Source organism: Sander vitreus, chromosome 11 (assembly GCF_031162955.1).
Source record: "Sander vitreus isolate 19-12246 chromosome 11, sanVit1, whole genome shotgun sequence".
Classification (NCBI taxonomy): Eukaryota; Metazoa; Chordata; class Actinopteri; order Perciformes; family Percidae; genus Sander; species Sander vitreus.
The window spans coordinates 28,866,924-28,892,590 of record NC_135865.1 but is presented as its reverse complement, the minus strand read 5'-3'; the positions used below and the strand labels follow the sequence as shown (position 1 = coordinate 28,892,590).

The 25,667-nt window shown below is 43.3% G+C and overlaps 1 protein-coding gene across 5 annotated transcripts in view; it reads left to right on the top strand.

Moving 5' to 3' along the window:
* The first annotated feature begins 823 nt into the window (after positions 1 to 823).
* Positions 824 to 25,667, top strand: part of kdm6a (lysine (K)-specific demethylase 6A) — a 68,646-nt gene continuing 43,802 nt past the window's right edge. For 4 of the 5 annotated variants that reach the window (XM_078262662.1, XM_078262661.1, XM_078262663.1 and 1 more), the window contains exons 1-6: positions 824 to 1,320; positions 1,470 to 1,533; positions 4,021 to 4,129; positions 4,578 to 4,627; positions 9,582 to 9,640; positions 21,464 to 21,584. In XM_078262662.1, coding sequence (XP_078118788.1) covers positions 1,148 to 1,320; positions 1,470 to 1,533; positions 4,021 to 4,129; positions 4,578 to 4,627; positions 9,582 to 9,640; positions 21,464 to 21,584 — 576 coding nt within the window. In that variant the 5' untranslated portion in view covers positions 824 to 1,147. Of the gene's footprint in view, positions 1,321 to 1,469; positions 1,534 to 4,020; positions 4,130 to 4,577; positions 4,628 to 9,581; positions 9,641 to 21,463; positions 21,585 to 25,667 lie in introns of those variants that run through there. The other variant, XM_078262664.1, reaches the window with a different exon arrangement.

Here is a 25,667-nt window from a genome sequence, read left to right as displayed (position 1 = left end):
TCTGTCTGTCTAGCTGTCTGTCTGTCAATCTAGCTGTCTGTCTGTCTATCTAGCTGTCTGTGTGTCTGTCTATATATGTCTGCCTGTCTGTCAAGCTGTCTGTGTGTCTGTCTATATATGTCTGCCTGTCTGTCAAGCTGTCTGTCTATCTATCTATCTATCTATCTGCCTGTCTGTCTGTCTATCTATCTATCTAGCTGCCTGTCTGTCTGCCTGTCTATCTAGCTGTCTGTCTGTCTGTCTATATATATGTCTGTCTGTCTGTCTGTCTGTATATCTATCTATCTATCTATCTATCTATCTAGCTGCCTGTCTGTCTATCTATCTATCTATCTATCTAGCTGCCTGTCTGTCTATCTATCTAGCTGCCTGTCTGTCTGTCTATCTAGCTGTCTGTCTGTCTAGCTGTCTGTCTGTCTATATATGTCTGTCTGTCTGTATATCTATCTATCTACCTGTCTGTCTATCTATCTATCTAGCTGCCTGTCTGTCTATCTATCTATCTAGCTGCCTGTCTGTCTATCTATCTATCTAGCTGTCTGTCTGTCTGTCTTTCTGTGTCTAGCCACCACAAACATCCTTGACAGCCACCCCCCAGACAAACATGACAGCTATTTTGACCAATAGCTTGCTTTAAAATACAGTTACGTAATCATAATATAGCGCGAGGAACCAATCACAGGCCTTAAGGTGGGTCTTTTAAGCCCATTTGATGTGTGCGTGCGCGTGTTCGTCCGCGTGCTCGCAACACATCTATTGGAGAAGGCCACGTGACCGCACACCCCGACCACTGATTGGTCAGTGTGGACAGAGGGCGTGCCGACGGTGGCGGCGTGCGTTTGCCTATGTGACACAATTACAACAACTTTGAGCCGATGGTTGGGGAAGTTTGCGATATTACCATTAACACTCACTCCTAAAACCCAACATTACATCAACTTCATGCATACATTGGCACTGGAATACACGCTGTGTTTTGATGTACAATGAGGAGTGTGGAAGGTAACTTGAAGGGATCATTTCCTTGAGGATTTGGCAAGAATTACGCGACGCCCCGTTTTAGTCCTGGATAGCTGTGCAACACTTTTCGTTGTTATTGCATTTTGCCGGAGTTACTCGGTCCCGTCGATTTTACCATTTCTTTTCCATGAAATCGTGCGGAGTGTCGCTCACCGCCGCTGCATCTGCTGCTGCCCGGAGCCTCGGCGTTGCTGCTGGTAATGACGAGGAGAAAATGGCGTCGGGAACAGCGACTGATATCGAAGAGGACTTTCCGAAGCTAACAGCGCAAGAAAAAGAGAGCTTGGTCGGAACTGACAGGTTAGATGACCCGCTGTGTGAATACGCTCACTCGCTTCTTTTCTGCAATATGTATTTTTGTTTACGCAGTTTGAAACAACAAATATGATTGCCCCCCCCCCCCCAAGTAATACGGAACCGCCTGTGTGTTGTCTGTCCTCTATTTGCAGTTCACTGTTTGGATTTCACAGGCTTCAAGAAGATGGCGCCAGAACGAAGGCCTTGCTGTTAAAGGTATGCCACAGAATAGGAACAACCGTCTCCTCTGATTAGTGCATATCCTACCTGAAATAAGTGGTACAGACCTCCCAACGCCGCGACATACACGAGCCTCAAATTCCCCCAACTTTGAAGCTGAATCAGCGGCTGGCCGTAAACGCAGCATTCAATTATGGACGTGATGATTGCACTTAACACTGCTAAAGCACAGATTAAAACGGCCTCAGTACATTTCTGTAATGCTTAACACTATCAAACGGCCCAAAAAGTAAAAATAACAGGACGATATGGATCTCCACCCTGCTAAAATCCGTGGTGTCATATGGGTTGTTGAGAGATTATGTGCCATGCTACGTGATATAGCATTATGTATCGACTGGTGGAAACGTGTGTCTCATAGCATAGATAACACAATGGTCCTACGTGCATGTGTAAAGACAACACGTTGACCTGAACGTTGCAACTGCTGTTAACGGTTAGTTTGCTGTAAAGTCTAAACTAGAGAGGGATTCTAACAGCTTGTTAACTGTGATACGTGACTTGTAAAAGTATGACAATGAGCCCCAGAAGAGGGTAACGTTACATGTACACTTCCTTAACGAGAGGAAAGAACAAAGTTGACAGAAATATTGCTATCCCACTAAACCCTCGGTCCCATTCTCGATAACGGCAACTAGAGTGTGGGTTGTGCGTCAGCTCACTCTGGTAACAGTTAGCATGTAGCGGCTAACTGCCCAACAGTTTTCTCCCCTCTTCACACGCTACTACGGCGCCACTTAGCTGACACTACCGAGGGAGAAACAAACACATTGTGGTACTTTAGGTTTGCAAAAATAATGGCTGCTTGACTTAGCCCAAGATGGCGGGGATGGGAAGAAAATAACTAGCAGCAGTGGCTAGGCTAATCACCATTCGCAAAAAAAAAAAACATATCACGGCGAAGGCGTTCAGTGTTTGTAACAAAGATGATCGATTATAAAGCGGAAGCTAGTGGCTAACTAACTGCATTGTGCTTGGTGCATACATAGCAACCCTGCTCACGCAGTCCATGTTACCACCGTCAACTCGCCTGTGTTTGAGCTGTGTCTTCAACATGTGGTCTCCAGGGTTTCTTGTTGGATGGGTTGATTACATTGTTTTGTTAGGGTGTACTTTCATAGTAGGCTCAGCCATGCACTGCGTTATTGCAATTTTCTGTTGCTGTCCTTCATACTCTGCGGATACCTGGCCAGCACAGACACTCCTATCCACATCATAACATTACACTTATAAGATCCTATTGAGGGATCCTTCTTTGTGGTAACAACCACATGTGTAAAGCTGTGTCACTTTAAACAAGTTGGTAACTCTGTGGTGGTATGAATCCATATTGATACCAAGTTCCCTTCACATCCTCTCTCTGGACTTTACAATTTTAAAATGTGGGGGAAGGGAGAGTATTTTTTTCAGCATGAGGTACTGTTTAAACTGATGCAGAGTCAATAATCTCATAGTTTTAGTCATAATTGTAGTGCCATCCCAATATAGTTTTCACAACTGAAGGATGCATGTAAGTGTGTTTTGTTTGCTGAATCACACTGCCTCTGCTGGGCCTTGGAAAACCTCTGTGGCATTATGCCAGCACTTCAAAATGTGTGTAATAATGCAAGTTTTTTTTATTTTGCTGTATGACATGGAAGTGTGAGGCAATGGCATGTTTTTGAATAATTCCTTCTGTGAATGTGAACATGGAGGCTTTTCCTCACGAGACGCTTGAGGTACGGTTCAATCGCAGCATGATTTGATCTCGATTCTTTCAGCAAAGACTAGTCATGACATGGTCTACGAACAAGTTAGTTTGACTTTGAAACTCCCAAACAGTGTGGCAGTTCTATAAATCTTACACCAAGCTACTAGTTGAAATTCAATCTTCATGTAATGCATAGATTTTTTTATTTTTATTTATTTAGATCCCGTCTTTTCAAATCCACGTAGTCGTGTGTGTGACAGGGCTTGCATTGACATCTTTGTCAGGGATTAATGTTATGGTTTAATCGCAGTTGTGTGTGTGTGTTTTTTTTTAAGGCAAGGTCTACCATTACTATTTTCCCTGATCATTTTTTCCCATCCCCGTGTGGCAGGACAACCTTAAGTTATGCCATATTGCATCCAACATAATTGTTTGACTCTTTCTCTCTCTCTCACACACACACACACCGTATGGGCTAGCAAGGGTAATTTGTTTAGCCGTTAAAATACTGACTGACAAGTTCCATTTTTGGGCATTATCTGGTACTATGCAAAACAGCCCTGGGAGGCTTGGAAAAGCTCCACCTTTGGTAGACTATCAGTCAGCTGTGTCTGGTCATCACCTCTTATAAACCTGAGCAGCCTTAAGGTCAAGCAATTTACACATTTTTTTGTTTAACATGCATAGGATCTTTCAACCATCTAACTCAGTATTCTTCATGGCAGCTGTGGAGCATCCCTTTAACTCTATGTTGTTCTTGCTCTTTCATTCAGGCTGTTCGCTGCTATGATGCCCTCATCCTGAAAGCAGAGGGGAAAGTGGACCCTGACATTTTCTGTCAGCTGGGCCACTTCAACCTCCTGCTGGAGGACTATCCAAAAGGTGAGAGTCTCAGTGTGTAAATACTACCTCCTCTCTTCGTCCCCCAATTGATTGTTTTCTGATCTGTATGTTGCACTTGTTTTGGATTTTCTTCTTTTATTGATACTGTGTGATTTTTCGGACCCCAGAGAGAATAGCAACCACTTTACAGCATCCAAATGAAAAATAGAACAAATACTTGATAGCTATTTTTTTTTTTTTTTAAAGGAGTCAGTTGCGATGTTGTTGTCATTATTGTGTTTAACACTGCTAAAAGCTGCTGACAAAGGATTATTCTGATTAGACATTTTGTGCTTGTCTGGCAAACGTAACTGCTAGGAAGTGTTAAAGTGCAGCTGAGTTGAATATCTTGAGCATTTAACGTTGTCGCTAACTGTTTTATTATCTCCTCCTGTGTCTCCCCCTCTTTCTTTATCACATCCTTTGTTACATCGCACCGTTTTCTCAGCATTATCTGCATACCAGAGGTACTTCAGTTTACAGTCGGACTACTGGAAGGTGAGTTTGCTGGGGAGCCACTACTCTTTCTAACCTTTTTTTTTTTTTTTAAACAGCTGTTTGTGTAGTCTGCTGTTTGTTCCACATGGTCCTCATTCAAACCCAGACCATTGTAGTCAGAGCCGTCAGAACGTACCTGGACAATGACACGTCTCTCAATACATATTCTACCTAGTTTTAGGTGTAACCAGGAACTTAAATAATCTCATCTCATTTAATTTGTCAGTAGTCAACGTCAGAAACCCACACTTGGTATCCTCCCCGGTGATGCTCTGTCAGGCCTGCAGCCGTCTTTACTCATTGCTTTTTGCTTTAAGTCTCGTCTTTAGGGTTGGGTACCGAAACCCGGTTCCTACGCAACCGGTAGCAATCGGGACCGGATTAGAACAAACATTTCGGTTCCTCATTTCGGTTCCGCTTAATGTGTCGACTGAAATATTTTCCCTCTGTCGCTCCGATAACGGACGTAAAAATGTCACATTTCTTTCTTATTATATATTTAAGTACTTTTAAAACGTTAATATATTGTTACATTTAAATAACTTTCAATACAAATAAAACTCTATAAAAGAGCCTTTCTTTGATGTCATTTTTCAGTTTTTCAAGAATCGGTTCAGGAGTCGGAGTCGTTTCAAAAGTACCGCTTCGGCATCGGGATCGTAAAAATCCAAACGATACCCGACCCTAGTCGTCTTCAGCAAGTGAAACACAAGCTTAAATTAGGAACACGGCCATGAAAATGGCATCTTTCTGCTACAGTGCCCTGAAGCTGAGTCACTTTTTATTTATTTATTCTTTTTTTTTTTTTTTTTAAATTAAGATTATTTTTTTGGACATTTTCAGCCTTTATTTTGATAGGACAGCAGAAGACATGAGAGAGCGGGAATGACATGCAGCAAAGCGCCGGAGTCTAACGCGGGCCCTCTGCGTCGAGGAGTAAACCTCTATATATGGGCGCCCGCTCTACCAACTGTGCTACCGGGCGCCCAAGCTGAGTCACTTTTAATGCACTGTTTACCTAATGTGAACATTCCCAGACACTCTGAAAGCTGCAGCTCGGCAATGTAATGTCATAGTTGTTTAATTTCATATCCAAATGACCTGATATACAGAGACAGGAAATTGAAAACCTACCACTGTCCTAATACTTTTGTAATGCCAAGACCATGTGGATTTGGGATGGAAAGAGTGCTGTGCACACATCGAGACTGGGCCGGTTGTCAGCCTGTTGTAGTCATTTGGTGTCTATAGTACATGTGGGGGTACTATACAGTTCTGTGTCGGGCTGCAACTAACAATTAATTTAATTATCAATTAATCTGACGATTATTTTTTTGATTAATCAGTTAATCGGTAGATAAAATGTCCATCCGAGATTCTCAAAGTCCAACCGATGTCTTTAAATGTCTTGTTTTGTCGGTCCAAACTGCAACAACACCACCAGAGCAAATCACTCCGCCCAAGTAGCAGTGCTTCGCCGTCTGAGAATATAGTTCCCAGTTTATATACGGTTAGAAGATGGCTGTGTGTCATATGACCTTGTTATTTGTACATGCGAATATACAAATCACAACATGTAAATAGCAACGTGTTATTTTGTCACTCATTGGGAGCAGTAGGCTAGATGGAGCCGGTTACCTCCAGGATCTGTGCTAAGCTAAGAGTTACGACACGCACGGAGATGAGAAGGGTATGCGTGGACTTTAACTCTGGGAGATACGGTGAATAAGCTAAAGTCCCAATAAGTCGGCGTGTTCCTTTTTAAATCAGTCGTCCTACACAGAGTATGCCAGGCAGACACAAAGCTGACAACCTCTCAGTGGTCGCAGTGGAGAAAGACTCAGAGGTACACGCTGTGGACTTGCGTTTCAGGAAAGCGGCTGCGTATTTCCACGAGAATGCACGGGACATTGAGGCTGTCGACCGGTACAAGTCTACGGGCCGCAGAAAGTATGTCCCAGCCTCCTGGACGGGTGGACTGGCACTCTGTTGCCTGCTTGTCAGTTAATAATCATCCGTTAACGAGGGTCGGCCATCATACGTTGATATGGCTGCCTTGATACTTTTGGGAGCCCCCAAAAGGGTAGCGTGGGAATTGTTTTCTTAAAATGCATTACCCCAGAATACTTTTGCATTCATTCCCTGACATGACATAACTTTGTTACGGTCGCTGTGATTATGGCTGTAACCATGGCGGTGCTATGGTTGTGCATGCCGAGTGCTGTTTTGCAGCTCCTCAGTTGCTGAACTGCTTTGGTGTATTGGTAACACATCTGTTATACCTGATAGAAGCACCGCAGGTTCTAATCCTGTGCGACTTAACGATACTTTCTTGGCTAAAGGTAACCGGAGCGGTAAAGAGCAGTCACAGTACTGCCACTGAGCCATATCCGTAGCATCACAGGTTCAACCACAACTGCTGCCGTTGTCCGAGCAATAACCACATCCTCAGTCACAGCTTCAACCAGCACAGCTGCGCTCGCTGCCAGTGCCTGTATACTGTCAGAGCTCAGCCTTTTTTAAATTTTTTTTTTCAAAGGAGTAATATTGAGCAATAAGTGCGTGCTGTAAAGTGCCACATGTCTCCGTTCTGTACTCTCTACACAGCGTTTATTATAACTGGACTGGATGAACACGCTGACCGTTCAGATGGTTCGGAGGAACGCAAAACTTAATGGGAGGAAACTCCTACTGTGACTAGGGCTGCAACAATGAATCGATACATTTCAATTATTAAAGTTGGCTACAAATTTCATTATCGATTCGTTGTATCAACATGCCACTCAGTCGCGGAGATAAAAAATTAAATTGAGTTGAGCGTAGAGCAGCGCGAAAGAAAAGCGAGAGCAGAGCGGGGGCAGAGGAAATATGCAGCCCAGCCCTGTAGTCGCGTCCCCAGCAGCCGCCTCCCAGCATATGAGGCGTCCTTTTCGTCCGTCTCCCGACGTGTGACGCGTCCTTTCCCCGTAGGGTATTTCGTGCCGGCCACCACGAGAAAAACGTCCCCGTGAACACGTATCAATAGATTAAAAATAACGTGACATTTACACGAACTGCCGTGAGACCGGGTTGAAATACGGAGAGAGACCCGTAACGTTGTTCTGAAACACACGGCGGAGGCAGAGAAATCAGTACGACCTCAGTCATCCAAGGTGTGGGAGCATTTCACACTAAATAAATCGAAAACGTGTTAATTGCAAGATAAGCACAAGCGACATGGCGCGGCACAGGAGCACCACGGTGATGATTCAGCACCTAAAACGTAAACATGTTGGAGTCCTTGATGAGGAGGACGGGAGTTCAACAGCAGGGTGAAGTCACTACAGAATCCTACTTTTGTTCCGTTTTGAAGTGAGGAACGTAGCGTCCCTCCAGTAGCTCTTCTGGTGCTGCTGTGGTGTTTACTCCTTATCCAGCTTGACTAGCATGACAAGCTAGCGTTAGCTCGTTAATAACAGTAGTAAAGCAGGCAAGACTGAAGAGACGTTTCTATTCACTCGCCTTTTTTCAGTCTGTTGTCATGTATATATTCTGTGCTTTGTCCCGTATCAGTTATTGTTGACAAATATATTTGTGTGTGTGTGTTGTACTTTTTTTTTTTTTTTATTTCATTTTAAAGTTCTTTTATAGCACTTACTACAATGATGGTAATAATTTAATGAATAAGCTTCGTGTGTGTGTGTGTCTGTGTCTGTGGGTTACTTACCTTTACGCAACTATTAACTAAAACAAGAAGTATGTAAGTATGTATTGAGTTGATGTAAATTCATGTTTTTGTTTTTTTATCCGATTAATCAAAAAAATAATCGACAGATTAATCGATTTTTATTAAAATAATCGTTAGTTGCAGCCCTAACTGTGATCCTTCGGGGGCTCTATATGTTTCCACCTCTCCACGGTGAAGTTGTCCACAATAGTGTGCCTCTCTAATGGCATATGTATTGTGATAAATTCATTTTCCGTTTTGTCATATCGTCCAAACTATTATTTAATTGAGGCTGGTCTTTTTGAGGCTGATCAATTAAACGCTGACCGTGTTTTACCCTGATCCCGATCCTGTTTAAGTCCTGACATCGCCTTTGCTTAGCTTAGCATATATATAGTATAGCATTTGACATTTAAATGAGCTTAGCTTCATAGAACTTTCATGAGTTTGGGATCCTATATTTGGGCTGTAACAATGTCTTGGACCTATTTGCAGAAATATCTGCCCCACTTTAGGTTGCCTACAGTTCCTGCTCGGCGTTACATTTTCCAGTAAGTTGTGATATGATGGCGTCCATGCTCTCGCTGTGGATGACCCGTTTGGTTTGATGTTTCGCCGTATGGAAAGCCAATTAAACGGGGGTGCTGAGAGTTGGATAGTGTTCAGACCTGACAGCTCTGGGCTCCTCGGGATTACAGATGTCCACTGTGAAGGGAGGGTGCGAGGTTCTACCCTCTGCCCGATAATGGTGTGGTGGGAGACCGAGCGGCAGTCGTGATGTAGAATAGCCCGAGTTTTGAGCCCAATCGCGGGGCGGGGTTGACCAAAATAGGGCTCTAACTGGTCCCTCAACTAAGAAGGGGATCAGTGTTTCCCATACATTGATTTATTTTTGGCCGGCCTGCCCCTATATCAACGTTGACCGCCACATATTGATTTACTTTTTTATATTTTAAATGTGCGTTGATACGCTCAGACCGTCCTTGTCCCTCTGGCACTTGCATGAATTTGGAAACTTGGTATACAGTATTACAGTATTGTAGAAGTTATGAATAAATGGATAAATAATTTTGGGTATAGCCCTTAATTGGTACAGAGATATGTCAAACTGTATATGAAAATGCCATGACACCATCCAGGTTATACGCTTTTAGCTTCTTAGCAAGTTGTGGGCAGTAATGATTACAATGTGCTGAGGACATTTTATGCTGCTGTTTGTAACAATTTTTCCATCACTTTTTTTTTCAGAATGCTGCCTTTTTATATGGCCTTGGCATGGTATACTTCCATTACAACGCATTTCAGTGGTAAGTGCTTTAAAAGAAAAGAACTATTTCATTGCATGCATGGCGTCAGCCAGTTTTTTATAATGATTATGGATTATGGGCTTGTCGATTTTTGAAAACGTGGTGGTCAATCGAAGCTTCAGTCCATCCTCAAGTAATGCTCTGACATTTTGGTAAATGCACGTTTGCTTTCTGACCTCGAGTAGGGTGAGAAAGCTCCAGTATGTGTTTAGCCTAGCTTAGCACAAACACTGTAAACAGGAAGACCCGCACATACTTGCTGTCTGGGAGTTCCAGGTGAACTCATGGAAGACCGTGTGCTAGCTGTGTGGTGATGCCAGGCTTCGGCGCAGCCGGCTGTGGGTCCAGAAGTTCTCTGCAGAGTAAATGTAAATCACGTTCTCCTTGCCCCCTCCCCTAACTAACTAACCCCTTCACTAACTGCCCTAACCCCGGTCCGCCCAGACTCCCTGCCGGATCAGCAAACTTTCCAATGCTGCCGTTCCAAAAGTTAGACCCAGCACTGGGCCACTGGGCCACCTGCCCGCCGTGACCCCTGGCACTGGGGTTTGTCCTGGCTGAGTTTGAGTTGCTACGGACGATAACTGAAGGTCCGTCTCCGGAGCTGCCCCCCACTCTCCTTCCGTTGAAGTCGTCTCATGGCGGTGGGGAGTGAGGCAGAGGGACCGCGGGCTGCACTAGCTAACTTTTTAAGATTGTTTTTTGGGGCTTTTCCGCCTTTTAATGGACAGGACAGCTAGGTGAGAAGGGGGGGGAGAGAGAGGGGGAAGACATGCAGGAAATCGTCACAGGTCGGACTCGAACCCAGCATCCTCTGCGTCGAGGCATAAACCTCTATGTATATGTTCGCCTGCTCTACCAACTGAGCCAACCCGGCCACTAGCTAGCTAATTCTTCTGTCATCTGTGGTAAATTGAGAAACAGCCGACAATCGTTTTGTTTGAAGTCAGTGGAGCAGACATTTCGGCAGTCGTGTAAATGCGACTTTGTCATTCAATGAACGCTGGTAATGTGAGACAGGTGAGATTTCTATCCAGGCTGAAGGAATCAGAAAAGGGTATTTTACAATAACTTTGAATGCACTACGAGGCTCGCGCCGTCTGCGTTGTTTTTCCGATAACCGCTGCTGCAGACTGTTACACCCATCTTTTGGAATACAGTCACACTTTATACAGTTGACTAAAAAGAGGAATAAAATGTCATCTTTTAGAAATTGATCTTAATGCCTTAATTAAAAAAATTAGGAAAAATCCAGTCTTCAAGGACACCAATTTTCTTTGTGAATGAATAATGTATCGTAAATAAATAAATGTTCTTCCTTAAAATACAGGGGGCATAAGTCAGTACACCCCTATGTTAAATTCCCATAGAGGCAGGCAGACTTTTATTTTGAAAGGCCAGTTATTTCATGGATCCAGGATACTATGATCCTGATAAAGTTCCCTTGGGCCCCCCCATCATCACATCCCCTTCACCATACCCCCCCATCATCACATCCCCTTCACCATACCCCCACATCATCACATCCCCTTCACCATACCCCCACATCATCACATCCCCTTCACCATACCCCCATCATCACATCCCCTTCACCATACCCCCACATCATCACATCACCTTCACCATACCCCCCACATCATCACATCCCTCTTCACCATACCCCCCATCATCACATCTCCTTCACCACATCCCCTCATCATCACATCCCCTTCACCATACCCCCATCATCACATCCCCTTCACCATACCCCCATCATCACATCCCCTTCACCATACCCCCCCATCATCACATCCCCTTCACCATACCTAGAGATTGCCATGGTTGTATTTCAGTTATCCTAATAGCTGGTTTGATTTGCATTGATGATTTTATGGAAAGTACCCCATGCCAATCTCTAGGTATGGTGAAGGGTATGTGATGATGGGGGGGTATGGTGAAGGGGATGTGATGATGGGGGGTATGGTGAAGGGTATGTGATGATGGGGGGGTATGGTGAAGGGTATGTGATGATGGAGGGGTATGGTGAAGGGGATGTGATGATGTGGGGGTATGGTGAAGGGGATGTGATGATGGGGGGGGTATGGTGAAGGGGATGTGATGATGGGGGGGGCCAAGGGAACTTTATCAGGATGCATAGTATCCTGGATCCATGAAATAACTGGCCTTTCAAAATAAAAGTCTGCCTGCCTCTATGGGAATTTAACATAGGGGTGTTCTGACTTATGTCCCCTGTATTTTAAGGAAGAACATTTATTTATTTACAATACATTATTCATTCACAAAGAAAATTGGTGTCCTTAAAGATTGGATTTTTCCTATTTTTTTTAAATTAAGGCATTAAGATAAATTTCCTAAAGATGACTTTTTATTCCTCTTTTTAGTCAACTTTAGCGTGGGTATGTAAACTTATGAGCAGCACTGTAACTGGGAGCCTCGTTTTCCTGGCTCTCGTTAACTACTCTCAGCTGGATCAACGTGACTCATTTGGTGGTCACATGCCCTTCTCACACTTCTCTTGAACATGTTGAGCACATTTGGGTAATCATTGACTTGTCAGTAAAGATACAGTGTTATTCTGTCTTTCTTACTACTTGAGAATTTACGTATTCGTAGTGGTAGACCATGAAGTGAAGTGTGGGGGGCGTTGATGGAAGAAGTGAGATGCTTTGACATCCATTTTACATGAGAATTGAATGCAATGTTTGTTTCTGTTTCGATAAGGGCAGATCTTATGGTGAGCGTTGCACTGATGCAAGTGTCCTCAAATGAACCCTTAGCCAAAGTAGGCTCTCCGATGTGTCAAACTGTAGCTGCTGACCCAGCGTTATCCGTCTTCTCCTGATTTTTCTGCTTTAGTAAGCTCATACAACAGAACATCTTATGGTCTACTTTCTTAGTGTAAGCCAAGTCTTTTTTTAAGATTTAAAGCCATGCTGTTTACTTTAACGTCCTTCTAATCAGGGAATGTGAGCGGAGCGCCAGGGAGCACGAACAGGAGTATTTTTGGATCGAGCACAGAGATTTTTAAAGTTGAGCGTGGAGCAGTATTGAGCGGGGCAGAGGAGGGTAGTTACGGCTCCGTGAGCGTGGAACGGAAATTTGCACGACCTGGGTTTCTGCTCTTAAGCTGCAAGGAACCTCCCAGTTGATGTGTCCATTAGCAACAGATCAAGCAAGCAAGCAAGTGGTGGGAATGTGTTTGTGGAGATAGTTCGTAAAATAATTCTCTAGAAACATCCAGCATTTTGGGGTGTCCTGTGCCTCCTCACTAGAGACCCAGGTGGACCCTTTTAAACCACTGTGGCTCCGTTTCTCGAGGGGATTGTGCTGCCAAACGTCTGGTTTTACTCATACAGATTTTAGAGGCCATTTTGGGACTACATCGTGTGCAGTGAGCCCCTTCTCTCTCTGTCCCAAAGGGAGCAGAGCATCACTGTCTCTGACAGAATCACTCGCAGCTTTTTTCCCGCGCCACTAATAGCTCCAAGAGGCTCGATGATCTTCAACAGTTCTTCCATTACATCACGCTTGTAAAAAGTGAGGTGCCAACATTTCAATCCTCCACCTCGGCAGAGCCAGACACTCAAACTAACGTCCTTAATGTACAGTTGATTACTGACTTGTTGAATTTTTCACACCAGTAGGCCTGTCACGATAGTCACTAAATCAGTTAATCGCACGATAAAAAAAAAGAAATGAGCTCGATCATTTTTACGGCTGCGATAATTTCCATTTGCATGCTTGTTTGTTTTCCTTGTCTCTCTCTACCAAAGAGACTGGAGGACCACTCTCGGTTCCTTAGCGTAGCGAGGAGTGAACCCTCTTGTCAGTCGTGTGCGTGTGTGTGTGTGTGTGTGTGTTTGGTACAAACATTTACTTGCCATGTGGCAGCCATATAGATAGATTTATTAATTATATATTTAAATTTAATATTTAGTGTTAAATGTAGTACAGAGTCTGTAGTCTATCGCACAAACACTCGAGGAATGCTGCAAACATTTGACAGCCAGTACGAACTGCCAACAGCGTGAAAGACGACATACTGAAGGAGATCAAAGACATGTTGTGCTTATTTAAAATGTCTTCCAGTTCCAGTGTTGAATATTCTTTAGAAATATAAGATCTTTGAAAGGGTTTACCTGCATTATCATTATATTAGATGGTCTCGGAACGACAATATTATCGTTTATCACAATCATTTCTGTGGCAATTTATCGTCTATCAAAAATTGTTATCATGACAGGCCTACACACAGGGCTGAATATTGTATTTGGTTACTACTTAACTTTTGGGGTTTTTGGGGTTTGTCTCACATGGATTTGAGCCGACAATTGCACTTTTGGAAACTGTAGCTTGAACTCTATTTTACAGCTTGGGATTGAGTGCAGTCTGCTCATTTTTAGGCAACACTGACCATTTCATTTCTCAGTACAGCTGTCTGCTCTTTCAATGGCGGGTGTAACAAGCTCGCCGTTTAAACAGGTTCTGAACCGAGCCGCTTAAACCGAGCCCGATACCGCTGCCTCTACTGGTTTGCAGTGACCTTTCTGGTCTGTTTTGCCCACAGCTGCCCCCCTACCTCACCCATGACTTTGAAAGCCTGCGGTGTTGTTTCCCTGCCAAGCTTGTATGTCTCCATCTCTGAGGCCTGGGGAATGTGTCAATGGGGGAAGGGAGGGTGTCATGTTGGGTTTGCGAGGAGGGATTACATCACCCTGAGGCCAAGGCCAAGGCCCAGAGGAATGCTGAGCTGTCAAATGCTGGAGTGGTGCTCACCCGGAGAATCACTGGCCCAACTATCCAGCCTGTCCATACCAGCTTGTGATAGTATTGGGGATGTTAATGATTAACCGTAAACCGACAATACGAATTTTGACGGATCAGTTAAACAGTTAAAAACAAATTAACAAATCAAAGTTATGAAATGCTTTTTGCATTGTAAAAGGGAAAATAGGTTATACAGTCTATTTCCTAACTGCCTGTTAGCTTGCTAGTGCCGACTTTGTACGAGCAAGTTACTTTTAAAGCTGCTCTTTTTTTTCCTGCTCTCTGCTGGACAGTGCTCACACTGGAGAGCTACGTGACACATGCCACTATATCGATAAGGACTGGCGGGTCACATCGGCTGCCTACACACGGTATGCCAGGCAGACACACAGGTGACAAACTGGAGACAGGCTTGCACATATGCTCCACACAGAGCTGAGGACATGTACCAGTCGCGCAAGCGATTCCAGGAAAGTGGCTGCATGTGTCCACGACAAAACACCGTGGCTGCACGACTGGTAAAAGTCTGCAGTTGTCAGTGGACTCTGAACGTGGAAAGTACATCCGAGCGTCCTGCACGGGTGAACCAGGACTCCGTTGTCTGACAGGTAATGATCGGTCAGAAAAAAAATCTAAATTGGCATCCCTAGATTGTATTAAACATTTAGTTCCAAAGTTTGTTCATGGTAAAAATCCATCCGAAATGAGCTATGCAACAAGAAAAGATTAGCTTAGAAATGGCACGCAAAGTTTGAACATTTTATGCCATAGAATGTCATATAGTACACCAAATGGCACCCCTATAATGGAGCCATATTGTGTTATCTGCTTGAACTATTTGGAAAAATGTGCAGTGGTTTTGCTGTCAGATCTCCTTTTCTAAAGGAGAGAGTAGTCCTTTTGCTTATCTTATGTCTGGAGTCTGCCTTATGCTGTGTGTCACAACCTATTCTGTAGAAGAGCTGTGCTTTCCAAGCATTCACTTTGGATTCTGCTCGAGAGGGTGAACTCAGAGCACAGAGGAGAGGGAGGGAGGGAGGGAGAGAGGGAGAGAGGGAGGCACCAGATGAACGAGGAGGAGGCACAGGGAGACGGGGAGGAGGAAATGGGGGCAATGAGTTCAGTGTGTGTGTGTGTGTGTGTGTGTGTGAGTGAGAGAGGAGAGAGGGGGCATCCAGTCAGCGGCGAGCTCAGTACCCTGTCGCTTCATACAGGAGAAAGGCTTCATGCTGACATGCAATTGCCATTGTTGTCATAGCTACACAGTGAGTGGGTTCAATTGGAAACTCGTGTTTGTTTTTGTATTAATCTGCTCTCTGTAGACCAGTTTGTTTTCAACATTAAGAGACGAGTTGATTGCTAACGCGACAGCAGACCAAGTGCTGCACTTATGTGAAGTCAGCCTTGAGCCCGTGGACCAGAGAAACTCTGTAGACACTGGAGTTTGTAGTTTAACCAATAAATGACAAATGCAGTCTTTTGCTGAAATGTCAACGTCAAGGCTTTCTTCAGCAGATGGGACGAAAGTCACTGGGCGACTAAACAGACATTGTTAACCATTTCTTAACAAGCTATAAGAGGTGAAACCATTATCTGGTGACTTGATTTTGCTGACAATAATACCCGTCACCTAGACATTTAGTCAGCTGTAACTTATTTATGTTAAATCCAGTAGTTGGCCAAACTCTTCTCTGGTTAATGTGCTCTTTAGGGGTGCAACTAGTCTATATCCTTCGCCTTCCACTTCCTGGATTGCTCCGATGCTTCCACTTTGTGTTGTAATTTTAAATCCGGTGGATTTGTGAGGACTATGGTTAACTGCTCCTCAGATCTCTGCAGGGTAAATCCAGACAGCTAGCTAGACTATCTGTCCAATCTGCGCACGACTATTTTGCAGCGGCTCCGTGCGGAGTTTAGCACCACCCATGACGATTGTGATTGGTTTAAAGAAATGCCAATAAACCAGAGCACGTTTTCCTCCCATCCTGAATGCTGTGTGGACTAGACAGACCCTCCTCCAGCGTGCCTTGGAGGGTCTGGCACAGCGAGACTAGGGTGCGACTTATTATTATTATTTTTATATCTATCTATCTATCTCTTTTTTATTATTATTTTTAAGCCTTTATTTATAGAGGAGAGCTGAAGACATGAAAGGGGAGAGAGGGGGGAATGACATGCAGAAAAGGGCCGCAGGTCGGAGTCTAACTGGCGTCCGCTGCGTCGAGGAGTAAACCTCTATATATGGGCGCCTGCTCTACCAGGTGAGCTACCCAGGTGCCCTATTTGTTTTTTTTGTTTTTTTATAAACAGTTAATCTGTTGATTACTTTCTGGATTAATGGATTAGTTCGGTCTATAAAATGTCAGTGTTGCCCAAAGGCCAAGATGACGTCCTCCAATGTCTTGTTTTGTCCACAACTCAGTTATTATTATATAATATTTAGTTCACTGTCACGGAGGAGTGAAGAAACTAGAAAATACTCACATTTAAGAAGCTGGAATCAGAATTTCTTTCTTTTCTTTTTCATAAAAAATGACACAAACCAAGCGATTGATTAATAGCTGACAATCGATTCATCTGTGCAGCTCTTTGTTTGCTGGTGACTGTAGTATTTATGATGGGCCTACGGTGGTTTTGAAAAAGAAACCCTGTCGCATAATTATGTTTGGGGAAAAAAGAGTTGTGCTTTGTTGTGTTTCTGTACCGAAGCGATTTCTAAGCCGAGTGTAAATGACTGACAGCTGGTCGTTAGGGAACAGGACGTTGAATCTTCCAGTTAAACTTTTAAGCACCTCATAGCACTTATGAGGTCATAAGCTTATAGTCTGGAAAGCCCTGATTTAAGACCTCAGGGATTCAGAACTGTGAAATTGTCCATTATGACCGGTAAGCTAGCAGCAAAAGCGCAGAGTCTTGAAATCTACTTGAAATTAAGTTTGCTTTAAATCCAGGTTTGGACATTCGTCGTCACTTTTTTTTTTTTTTTTTCGTGGATCAATTAGAAACATTTCAAGCGAGCAGTGGACTCATGGGCAGCTCAGACGAAAGCGTGGCAAAATGAGACGGAACCAAAAACACAGAAGCTTTCATCGTTAGTTTTTTTTTTGGTTGTTGAATTTGCTGAATTCTTTGTCAGATTTAGGGCTGCACGATATGACCTAAACTCAAAATCACGATTAATTGCACATTTTACCTCGATAACGATAAATGAACGATAATTAATCACGTTGTTCTAGATCATCTTTTCTGTTCAGAGTTTTTTTTTAGGGAACAAGATGCTCAGTTGACTCAGACTAGAGCTGGGCTATATATATATATATATATATATATATATCGATATTGTGATATGAGACTGGATATCGTCTTAGATTTTGGATGTCGTAATGTCGTGATATGACAAGTGGTATCTGTCCCTGGATGTAATGGCTGGATTACAGTAAAGTGATTACCAGACGGTTCTAGCTTTTCTATTATTTGCCTTTACCCACTTATCCATTATATCCACACTAATGATGATTATTTATCAAAAATCTCATTGTGTAAATATTGTTTTGTAAGCACCAATAGTCAACCCTACAATATCGCTGCAATAGTTTTTTTAATAATGGATTTCTTTCCATATCGCCCAGCTCTAACGAAGTCACGTGACTACACACGTGTTACACTGTTTTTAAGGAGAAAGTAGGCCTATCAACAGGAATAAATTATCGAAATGATCGTCATGGGAATAAAACTTTTTCGATGTTGATACATTTCCGATGAATCGTCCAGCCCTAGTCAGTCATTATAAAATTCAGTGTTTCCGCTATAAGTTACAGTACATGTCCAGTAACAGCTGTAGTGCCCGTACAGCGGCGTGGGACCATGGTTGTTGGCACGTCAGCCGGCTCTGCCTACCTAATTTGCATATTGAAATTAAACTGTAACGCAAGCAGAATTATGATACCGGCAACACGGTTTAATACCAGGTCTAAATGCAAAGGCCCGTGATCACATGTCGTTATCCAAAAACAGATACAGATCACATGATACCGGGTGTGAATGAGGTCAAAGGCTCCCGAGCACAAATTCTTACACTTCCCAATTAAAAGTATATGGTATTGTTAGATATTAAGTCTAAGAAAAGTAAACTCTACACTCCAAAGTTTTCATGAATTGTAGGCAGCTGCCCTGATCATAAAGGCTGCATTACACTTCTCTGATACATCTTTCTAAACTTATTTGGTTGTTCTACCGAAATGATGATTCATTTCTGGATGCAAGCACCTATAGGCCCGAGTTAACTTGTGATATAATATATTTTTGCATGCATTTATCCACATATATCTTGAATCAGATTGGGTCTGCGTTGCATGCTAATCTAGGTTGGCCCTACACCAGCTCGGAGGTTGTTGGTAATGAAGCTGTCTGGTAATGGCAAACAACACCAGAATAAGAATAGCTTGTGAGGTTTAGCAGTTAATTTACAACTAGTCTGCCTTATCGGGTGTACAGTGTGTCTGATGTCAGACATTCTTCTCCCGTTCTGCTTTCTCCGCCATCTATTTTGTAGGGCTGTCCTCAACTAAAGAAATTCTTAGTCGACTAACACTCGTATGACTTTGATCGACTAATCAGTGGATCGAAAAAACACAAAGAATTTTACAAAGGTACCACTTTAAATCTTGTGTTTACCAGAGATGTGCTCATCATTTCTTGGAAGTAAGTCATTCAGTATGAAAAAAACATTTTAAAAAAATGACTAATGGACTAAAGACATCTCGGGCGACTAAGACCAAAACGACCGATTAGTCGACTAATCGACTAAAGCGTGATTTATGGTTCTGCGGAAGCTCTACGCAGAGCTTTCCCGTAGCCTACGTTCGTGGCCTGAAGTTTGTACTTGTGCGTTAGTGTGTGCGGCGATCTCTTTAAGAGAATAGGTGTGTGTGTGTGTGGTAGAGTGAGTGAAAGAGTGACGGTGATTAGTTTCAGAGCGAGTAGCGCCTCCAGAGTCCTAGTGAGAGAAACAGTGTCTCCCCTGTTCTTTCTGACCACAGTGGGAAATCTGGAGAAGTTAACCCTCCCTGATTTCATGTTGGTTATGGAGAAGGAGAACCAGGAAATGAGTCGGGGGGGAATGCAGCGCTACCGAGCCACGGCCGAGCGATGTGCATCGCCGTGTCAGGGTCCGGCGTAGGGTCCGTTTCTCCGCGTACCTACTTGCGTACCCACTCCGTTGATTTAACGCAGAAGCATAAATCGACATTAAGAGGGGGCAGCCCCACTATTTTGCGAAGGTACCGTTGGTGCATCTGGGGCTTAGTGCCGCCCCAGACGATAAGAACAACCCAGAGTGCTTTTTTTTTTGTGCCCTAAATGTTGTTGGGAAAACTTGGGCAGTCAGACCATTCTCCAGCGCAGACGGATGCATTTGCACCTTGTTAACATCTGGCTAGAATGCATCTCAAACCTAACCTGGCTCCGCCAGATGGATTTGCTCGGCATATCCATCTGGGAACTTTCTGTTGGAGAAGTTTTGGGAAGGGGCGGAAATACTGGTTAGCTGATTTGGATAAACCATCCGTCTATCACGAACCTGACTCCGCCAGATAGCTTGCGAGATCAGGACGGTCTCACGAGGCTAATTTTCTTCACGACTAGCGGAGCCAGTTGATATATCAAACTCTTGCTGAAACCAGTCGGGAGAAGAGCAAAAACATCTTTTCCTCCGAGAAAAGCCTCCAGTGCCGTTTTTTTGCTCTTCTTTCAACGAAGGAATACGTTCTAATTCGGATAAAACTTGCGCGATAGCTACGCTCATCTCATCCATGGAAGCCGTCATGTTGTTTAGACTGAACAGTCGCTTCTGGTTGCGTCGCACCTAAACCCGCCTCAAAACCAACGCTGATTGGTCGGTCGTTTGGTCGGCTCCAAATATTCTCTGTCTCAAGATGCCAGACTGATCTGCGAGTGGAAAACTGGAGCTCGCCAGATCAGGACGCTCTCACGATGCTATCTCGAACCACATCCCATCATGGTTTCAAAATGTCTGTAATGCTTTTTGGTTGCATTTTGTATGTTTTATTTTTATATATCTAAAAAGATAAGCTAGTCACAGTCATACCTAAATTATCACCATTATCATTGTTGAAGTATTGAGTCATATTGTAATGTTTGAGTTTGTCATTGCCCAGCTCTGAAGAATGTTTGTGTTTCCAGCTGATTAAAAGTCAGCTTATCTGGTGCTAGAAGAATTTGGCAACTGGCCATGATATGACCGTAAAGCCCAGTTCAGACCAAAGATTTGCGACGAGACGAGTTGAAACTTGCAACGAGCCGGTCTGCAGCGTTCTGAAAGCTGCCAGTTCACACCAATGAGACGAGACGGTGTATCATCTCCATAGCAACGACTCTTTGTACTTCCGTCCTAACTTCCGACTTTTAGGCTTTTTGTAGCCGTATAGATCATTTATATCATAACGTTAGTGATAATGAGATGCTTGCTACAGTTGCATTTCTAGTGATGAATCGGCGAAAACACGTTTTATTTCTCTGATTTACGGCTTTGTTCTAACGCCACTGGGCGCTCCCTCTCTCTTCAGTCTCTCTCCATCTCGCGCGACCATATAACGTTACCGTGCTTTTGGGCGGTCGCTGAGGCTCCGTCTAAATCTCGGCCATTTCAACCAGCTGTTTGTAACATAAAAATAAAATGGATTATGGATCATTTTATTTCTATAGTTTATAGCTGACTTTACCAGCTGACGTCTCTATTGGCTGCTGAAACAGGAGACGTCTCTTACGTCCTAAAACCAGCCTCTGGAGACTCCACCAGTTGAGTCGCAGCGACACCATCAGCTGGTTTGAGTCGAGCTGAGACGGGCCGGTTCAGACCGCTGCAACTTTTCCCCTCGACGTTCTAAAACTGTTTCGTCTAGTCGTGAATCTTTGGTCTGAACTGGACTTAAGAAGCCGGATTATTTTCAGTCTCGCCATTAGCGTTGGCCTAAATATTTGTCCACATTTAAACATTTTTACTAAACCTACTCTGTTTCTGTGGCTTTTTTTTCCCAGGGCAATCAAGGCGTTCCAGGAGGTGCTTTACATCGACCCCGGCTTCTCGAGAAGTAAAGAGATTCACCTGAGACTGGGACTCATGTTTAAAGCCAACACCGACTACGAGTCAAGCCTAAAGGTAAATCTAAAACGACTGGAAGTATTCTCAAATTGTGTAATACCGGTAGTCATATGGCTGCACCATATGACAAAAAAAAAATATCCAATGGTGATTATTTTTGACTGATATTGTCATTGCGATATGGTTCACGGTTTTTGGTCATGTTGTGTTTTCTTTGGGGCTGTTTTGGGTCTCTGTGGTCATTTGGCGTCTCTTTGTAGTCGGTTTGTGGTAGTTTTGCATTTCTTTTTCACATCATTTTGGCCCGTTATCACCATATCTGTGTCTAAAACGTTGGAAAAGCTGGAGCAGATCATACATAGCAAACTCAAAAAGCTCAAAGACAAAACTTAAAGCTAAAGTCCAACTACAGTCATTAGATCTGAGGAAAGTCTTTCCGTTGCATTCATTTGGCTTTGGTGCTGCCCAAAAAGTCTCGGGTGCTGCCCCCTAAACCTTATAATGGCGGGGAAAACCCTGGAAATGATCCACGATTTTGGTGCAAATGATCATTTTTTTCATTATTGTAATTTTCATTGAAAAATATTTAAAATTTAAAGGAATTAAAATGATTTATAGTGGGATTTTTGTGAGGCTCTGTACCAAACGGACGGGGTTATTTTTCAATCTTCTTTTCGGGCAGCTAGATTTTTTTCTTTCCTGTCTGACTGGACAGGTGGGGAAAAAAAAACCTTAGCGTTGAACCCTGCACAGTGGACTCATGTTCCATCCATTCCGGTCTGTATTGTACACCTGATGTGTAGTCATAGAAGCCTCCTTCCTGCCGAAACAGACTTGACCTTCCTAGTCCTCAGATTAACAAAGGCGGGCGGGTCATGTGATCCGTCCCGTCTGTCTGAGCTAAACCCTGTCTACTATCTGCCGACACCTGTGCACCATTGACGTCCCAGCAGTAACGAAGGGCTTTCTGAACGGAGCCTATGGATCTATTGTTGTCTGAGAGTCCTGGTTCCCTTTCGGGACAGACTGCCATCTGATCCTGGGCTTTGTCCTACTGCAGACATTCTGTCACAGGAGTTTTTAAGAACAACATTTAAACGCACACTGTTGAACCTTGCAGGGCATTGGTTTGCGTTCAGACTTCAAAGCTGTGTGGTGAATGGAATAATCCCTTTTGTGATTTAGAGAAATGTGTTATTATAATTCAGTAGTCGCGATTGAATCACCACCTTTTGACTAGGGATGCAAGATATTAGGAAAATACGCGACGAGGTTGTTGAATGTCACGATAACGACATTACTTGTGATACATAAACGGATATTAAAGTGAACTCAGTTCTGCTGCTTTGGAATTTAAAACCAATGAAAGCAAATCAGTCCCAACTTTCTTATATTGAACAAATGGAACATTGTTAGTCGCATTACAAAGTGCAGTTTTCTACTGATATTTTCTTTCAACTAACACAAAAAACCTCAGAGTGTCTTTCGCAATGTGGTTATTGCGAAAGTTGATATCACGAAGACGACGGAAAGACGATATATTGTGCATCCCTGGTTTTATTAAAGCATTTAAATTAGGGCTGTCAAACAATTAAAAATTTTTAATCGCGATTAATCGCTGAAGTTCTATAGTTAATCGCGATTAATGGCATGTTCTATCACAATTAAACTGTTTTTAAGTACATATTAACAATGGAAAGCAATTCTTACCAGTGTATCTTGATTGGGAGTCAAATGAATACAAAGAGTTACTTTATGAACTTGACTATTATTTATTTACTGTAAACAAATGTGTGAATCTGTCATTATTGCACAATTCCTACAAGTACCTAACTGAGATGTAACACTAACACGTTGATTATACAGTACAAACAAAATGGTCCAAAAACCAGATGCCACAGCAGGACATTTAACCTTTACATTTTTAACAAGGATTGAGAACAATTGACTGAGATGTAACCCTAACAACCACGTTAAGGCAAACGAGTGCAAAGTCCAGCCAGAGTCAATGTAGTGTTTAGTAACTCCTAAATAATGTTGATTATCACTGACGTCCAGTGATCACCGGTTAATGAGACAGCGTTTGCACTTGGCAGCAGTTCCAGTTTAGCTGCTTTCTCGGTGTCATACAGGCTGTGTGTGGTGAAACTACTGTCCCCCTCGATGGCAGCGTATAAGACGGGTCAGAACATGCCAACCGTAGTACGTCTTTAAGACCCGAGTCCTCTACGATGCTGACAGGTCTGCAGTTAGTTGCCACCCGTTTTGCAAGAGCTGTAGTCATTTTTGGGGATTTGGTTTCATCCGCAGGTCGGCAAGTAGCACTCTCCAAAATACTGCTTTGCCTGAGCCCGCTAGCATCAAACTGCGTCACGTTAATATGCTTAGCTCGTAGCTGGTAGCTCAAGCTTGACGTGCTTCGGTGATATTGTAATTCGGCTTTACACAATGTGCATATGGCGCGTTGCTGCTGTCTTTCTCCATGCCGGCAGCCTGCCTGCATTCTGCAGCAGAAGATGTGTTATGAAGAAGTACGGCAGCAAAATAGTAGCTGTTAGGCACGACGCAAAGCCGAGTGAAGTGTAAAATAAATTAATCGCATGCCGCCATGCGATTTATAAATAAATAAATAAAAAAAATAAAAAATAAAAAATATATATATATATAAAAAAAAATAAAAAAAAAAAAAAGAATTGCATTGCGTCGGCCCTTAATCGCATCGCGATTAACGCGTTAACGCTGACAGCCCTAATTTAAATGCATAGTGTTGAGCCTTGCAGAGCATTGTTTTGCGTTTTAATCTTCGCGGCTGTGTGGTCAATGGGATTATCCCTTTTCTGATTAAGAGACGCATGTTATTATAATGTAATATTCGCGATTGAATCGACACCTCTGACACAGTTTGACAACGTGGTTCGTAATAGTTTGTCTACCCTTTCACAATTAAAATTCAACGAGTGTGTAGTGTGTAGGAGACGATGCACTGTGTATAAGTCTGTGTGGTGATGCTTGTGGTGGTCCAGTATTGAGCTGAAAGGGGCTGCACGTGCTGCACGTCCGCACTCTCTGTCTCTCCCTCTAAGTCCTGGCTCATTTCATCAACACACACACACAGCACAGACAGACACAACACAAACACACAGGCAGAATTGGCACACACACACACACACACACACACACACACACACACACACCACACACACACACACACACACACACACACACACACACACACAGGCAGAATCGGCACACATGACTGCCCCAGTTATCCACAGGGAGGGGTGGGTGCGCGCTTACAGGAGCAGAGATTGAATAAAGGTAGCAGAGGGAGAAATGACAGGAGGGAAGTAGAAAGGAGAAAACGGGACATTTGTTAGAAAAGGCAGTTTGCTGCAGAAGATGAGTGTCCCGAGGAAGGGAATCAAGAGACATGTTTTTATGAAGGGCGCATGTTTCACGGTGCTTCCTCTTATTTCATCCCCCTTTCCCTCGGTGCACATTGGATAGAGGAAGAGATTGAGAGGGAGCAAGTAGAGCTGCAAAAATGAATCGACTGATCGGTTAGTTGTCAACGTATTTTTAGATAATCGCAAACTATTTCATTGATCGGATAATTTTTTTTTGTGATTCCAGCTTGTTAAATGTGAATATGTTCTAGTTCCTTCTCTCCTCTGACAGTAAACTGAATATCTTTTGAGTTGTAGACTAAACGAGACATTCGAGGACGTCATCTCAGGCTTTTTGGGAAACACTGATCCACATTTTTCACCGTTTTCCGTCTTTTTATAGACCAAACACCTAATCGATTAATCGAGAAGATAATCGACCGATAATTGAGAACGAAAATAACTGTTGGTTGCAGCCGTAGCACCAAGAGACGGACCGATGGCCGCAGTTTCTGAGAATACATTGTAACCTCATTAGGCGCCAGCAACTGCAGTTTTACATATAATCACACAGAGCTGGGCGGTATGTAGAAAAAAAATCAAATATCACGATATTTTTGTCCAGACGCATCGATGTCGATATTGCGGTGGTATTGTAATGTTGATATAATATCCATATAGTGCCCAGCCCTATAATCACACCTAACGTCTCTCCTTTACCCACGATAATCACATTCCATCAGTGGCTGCTGAT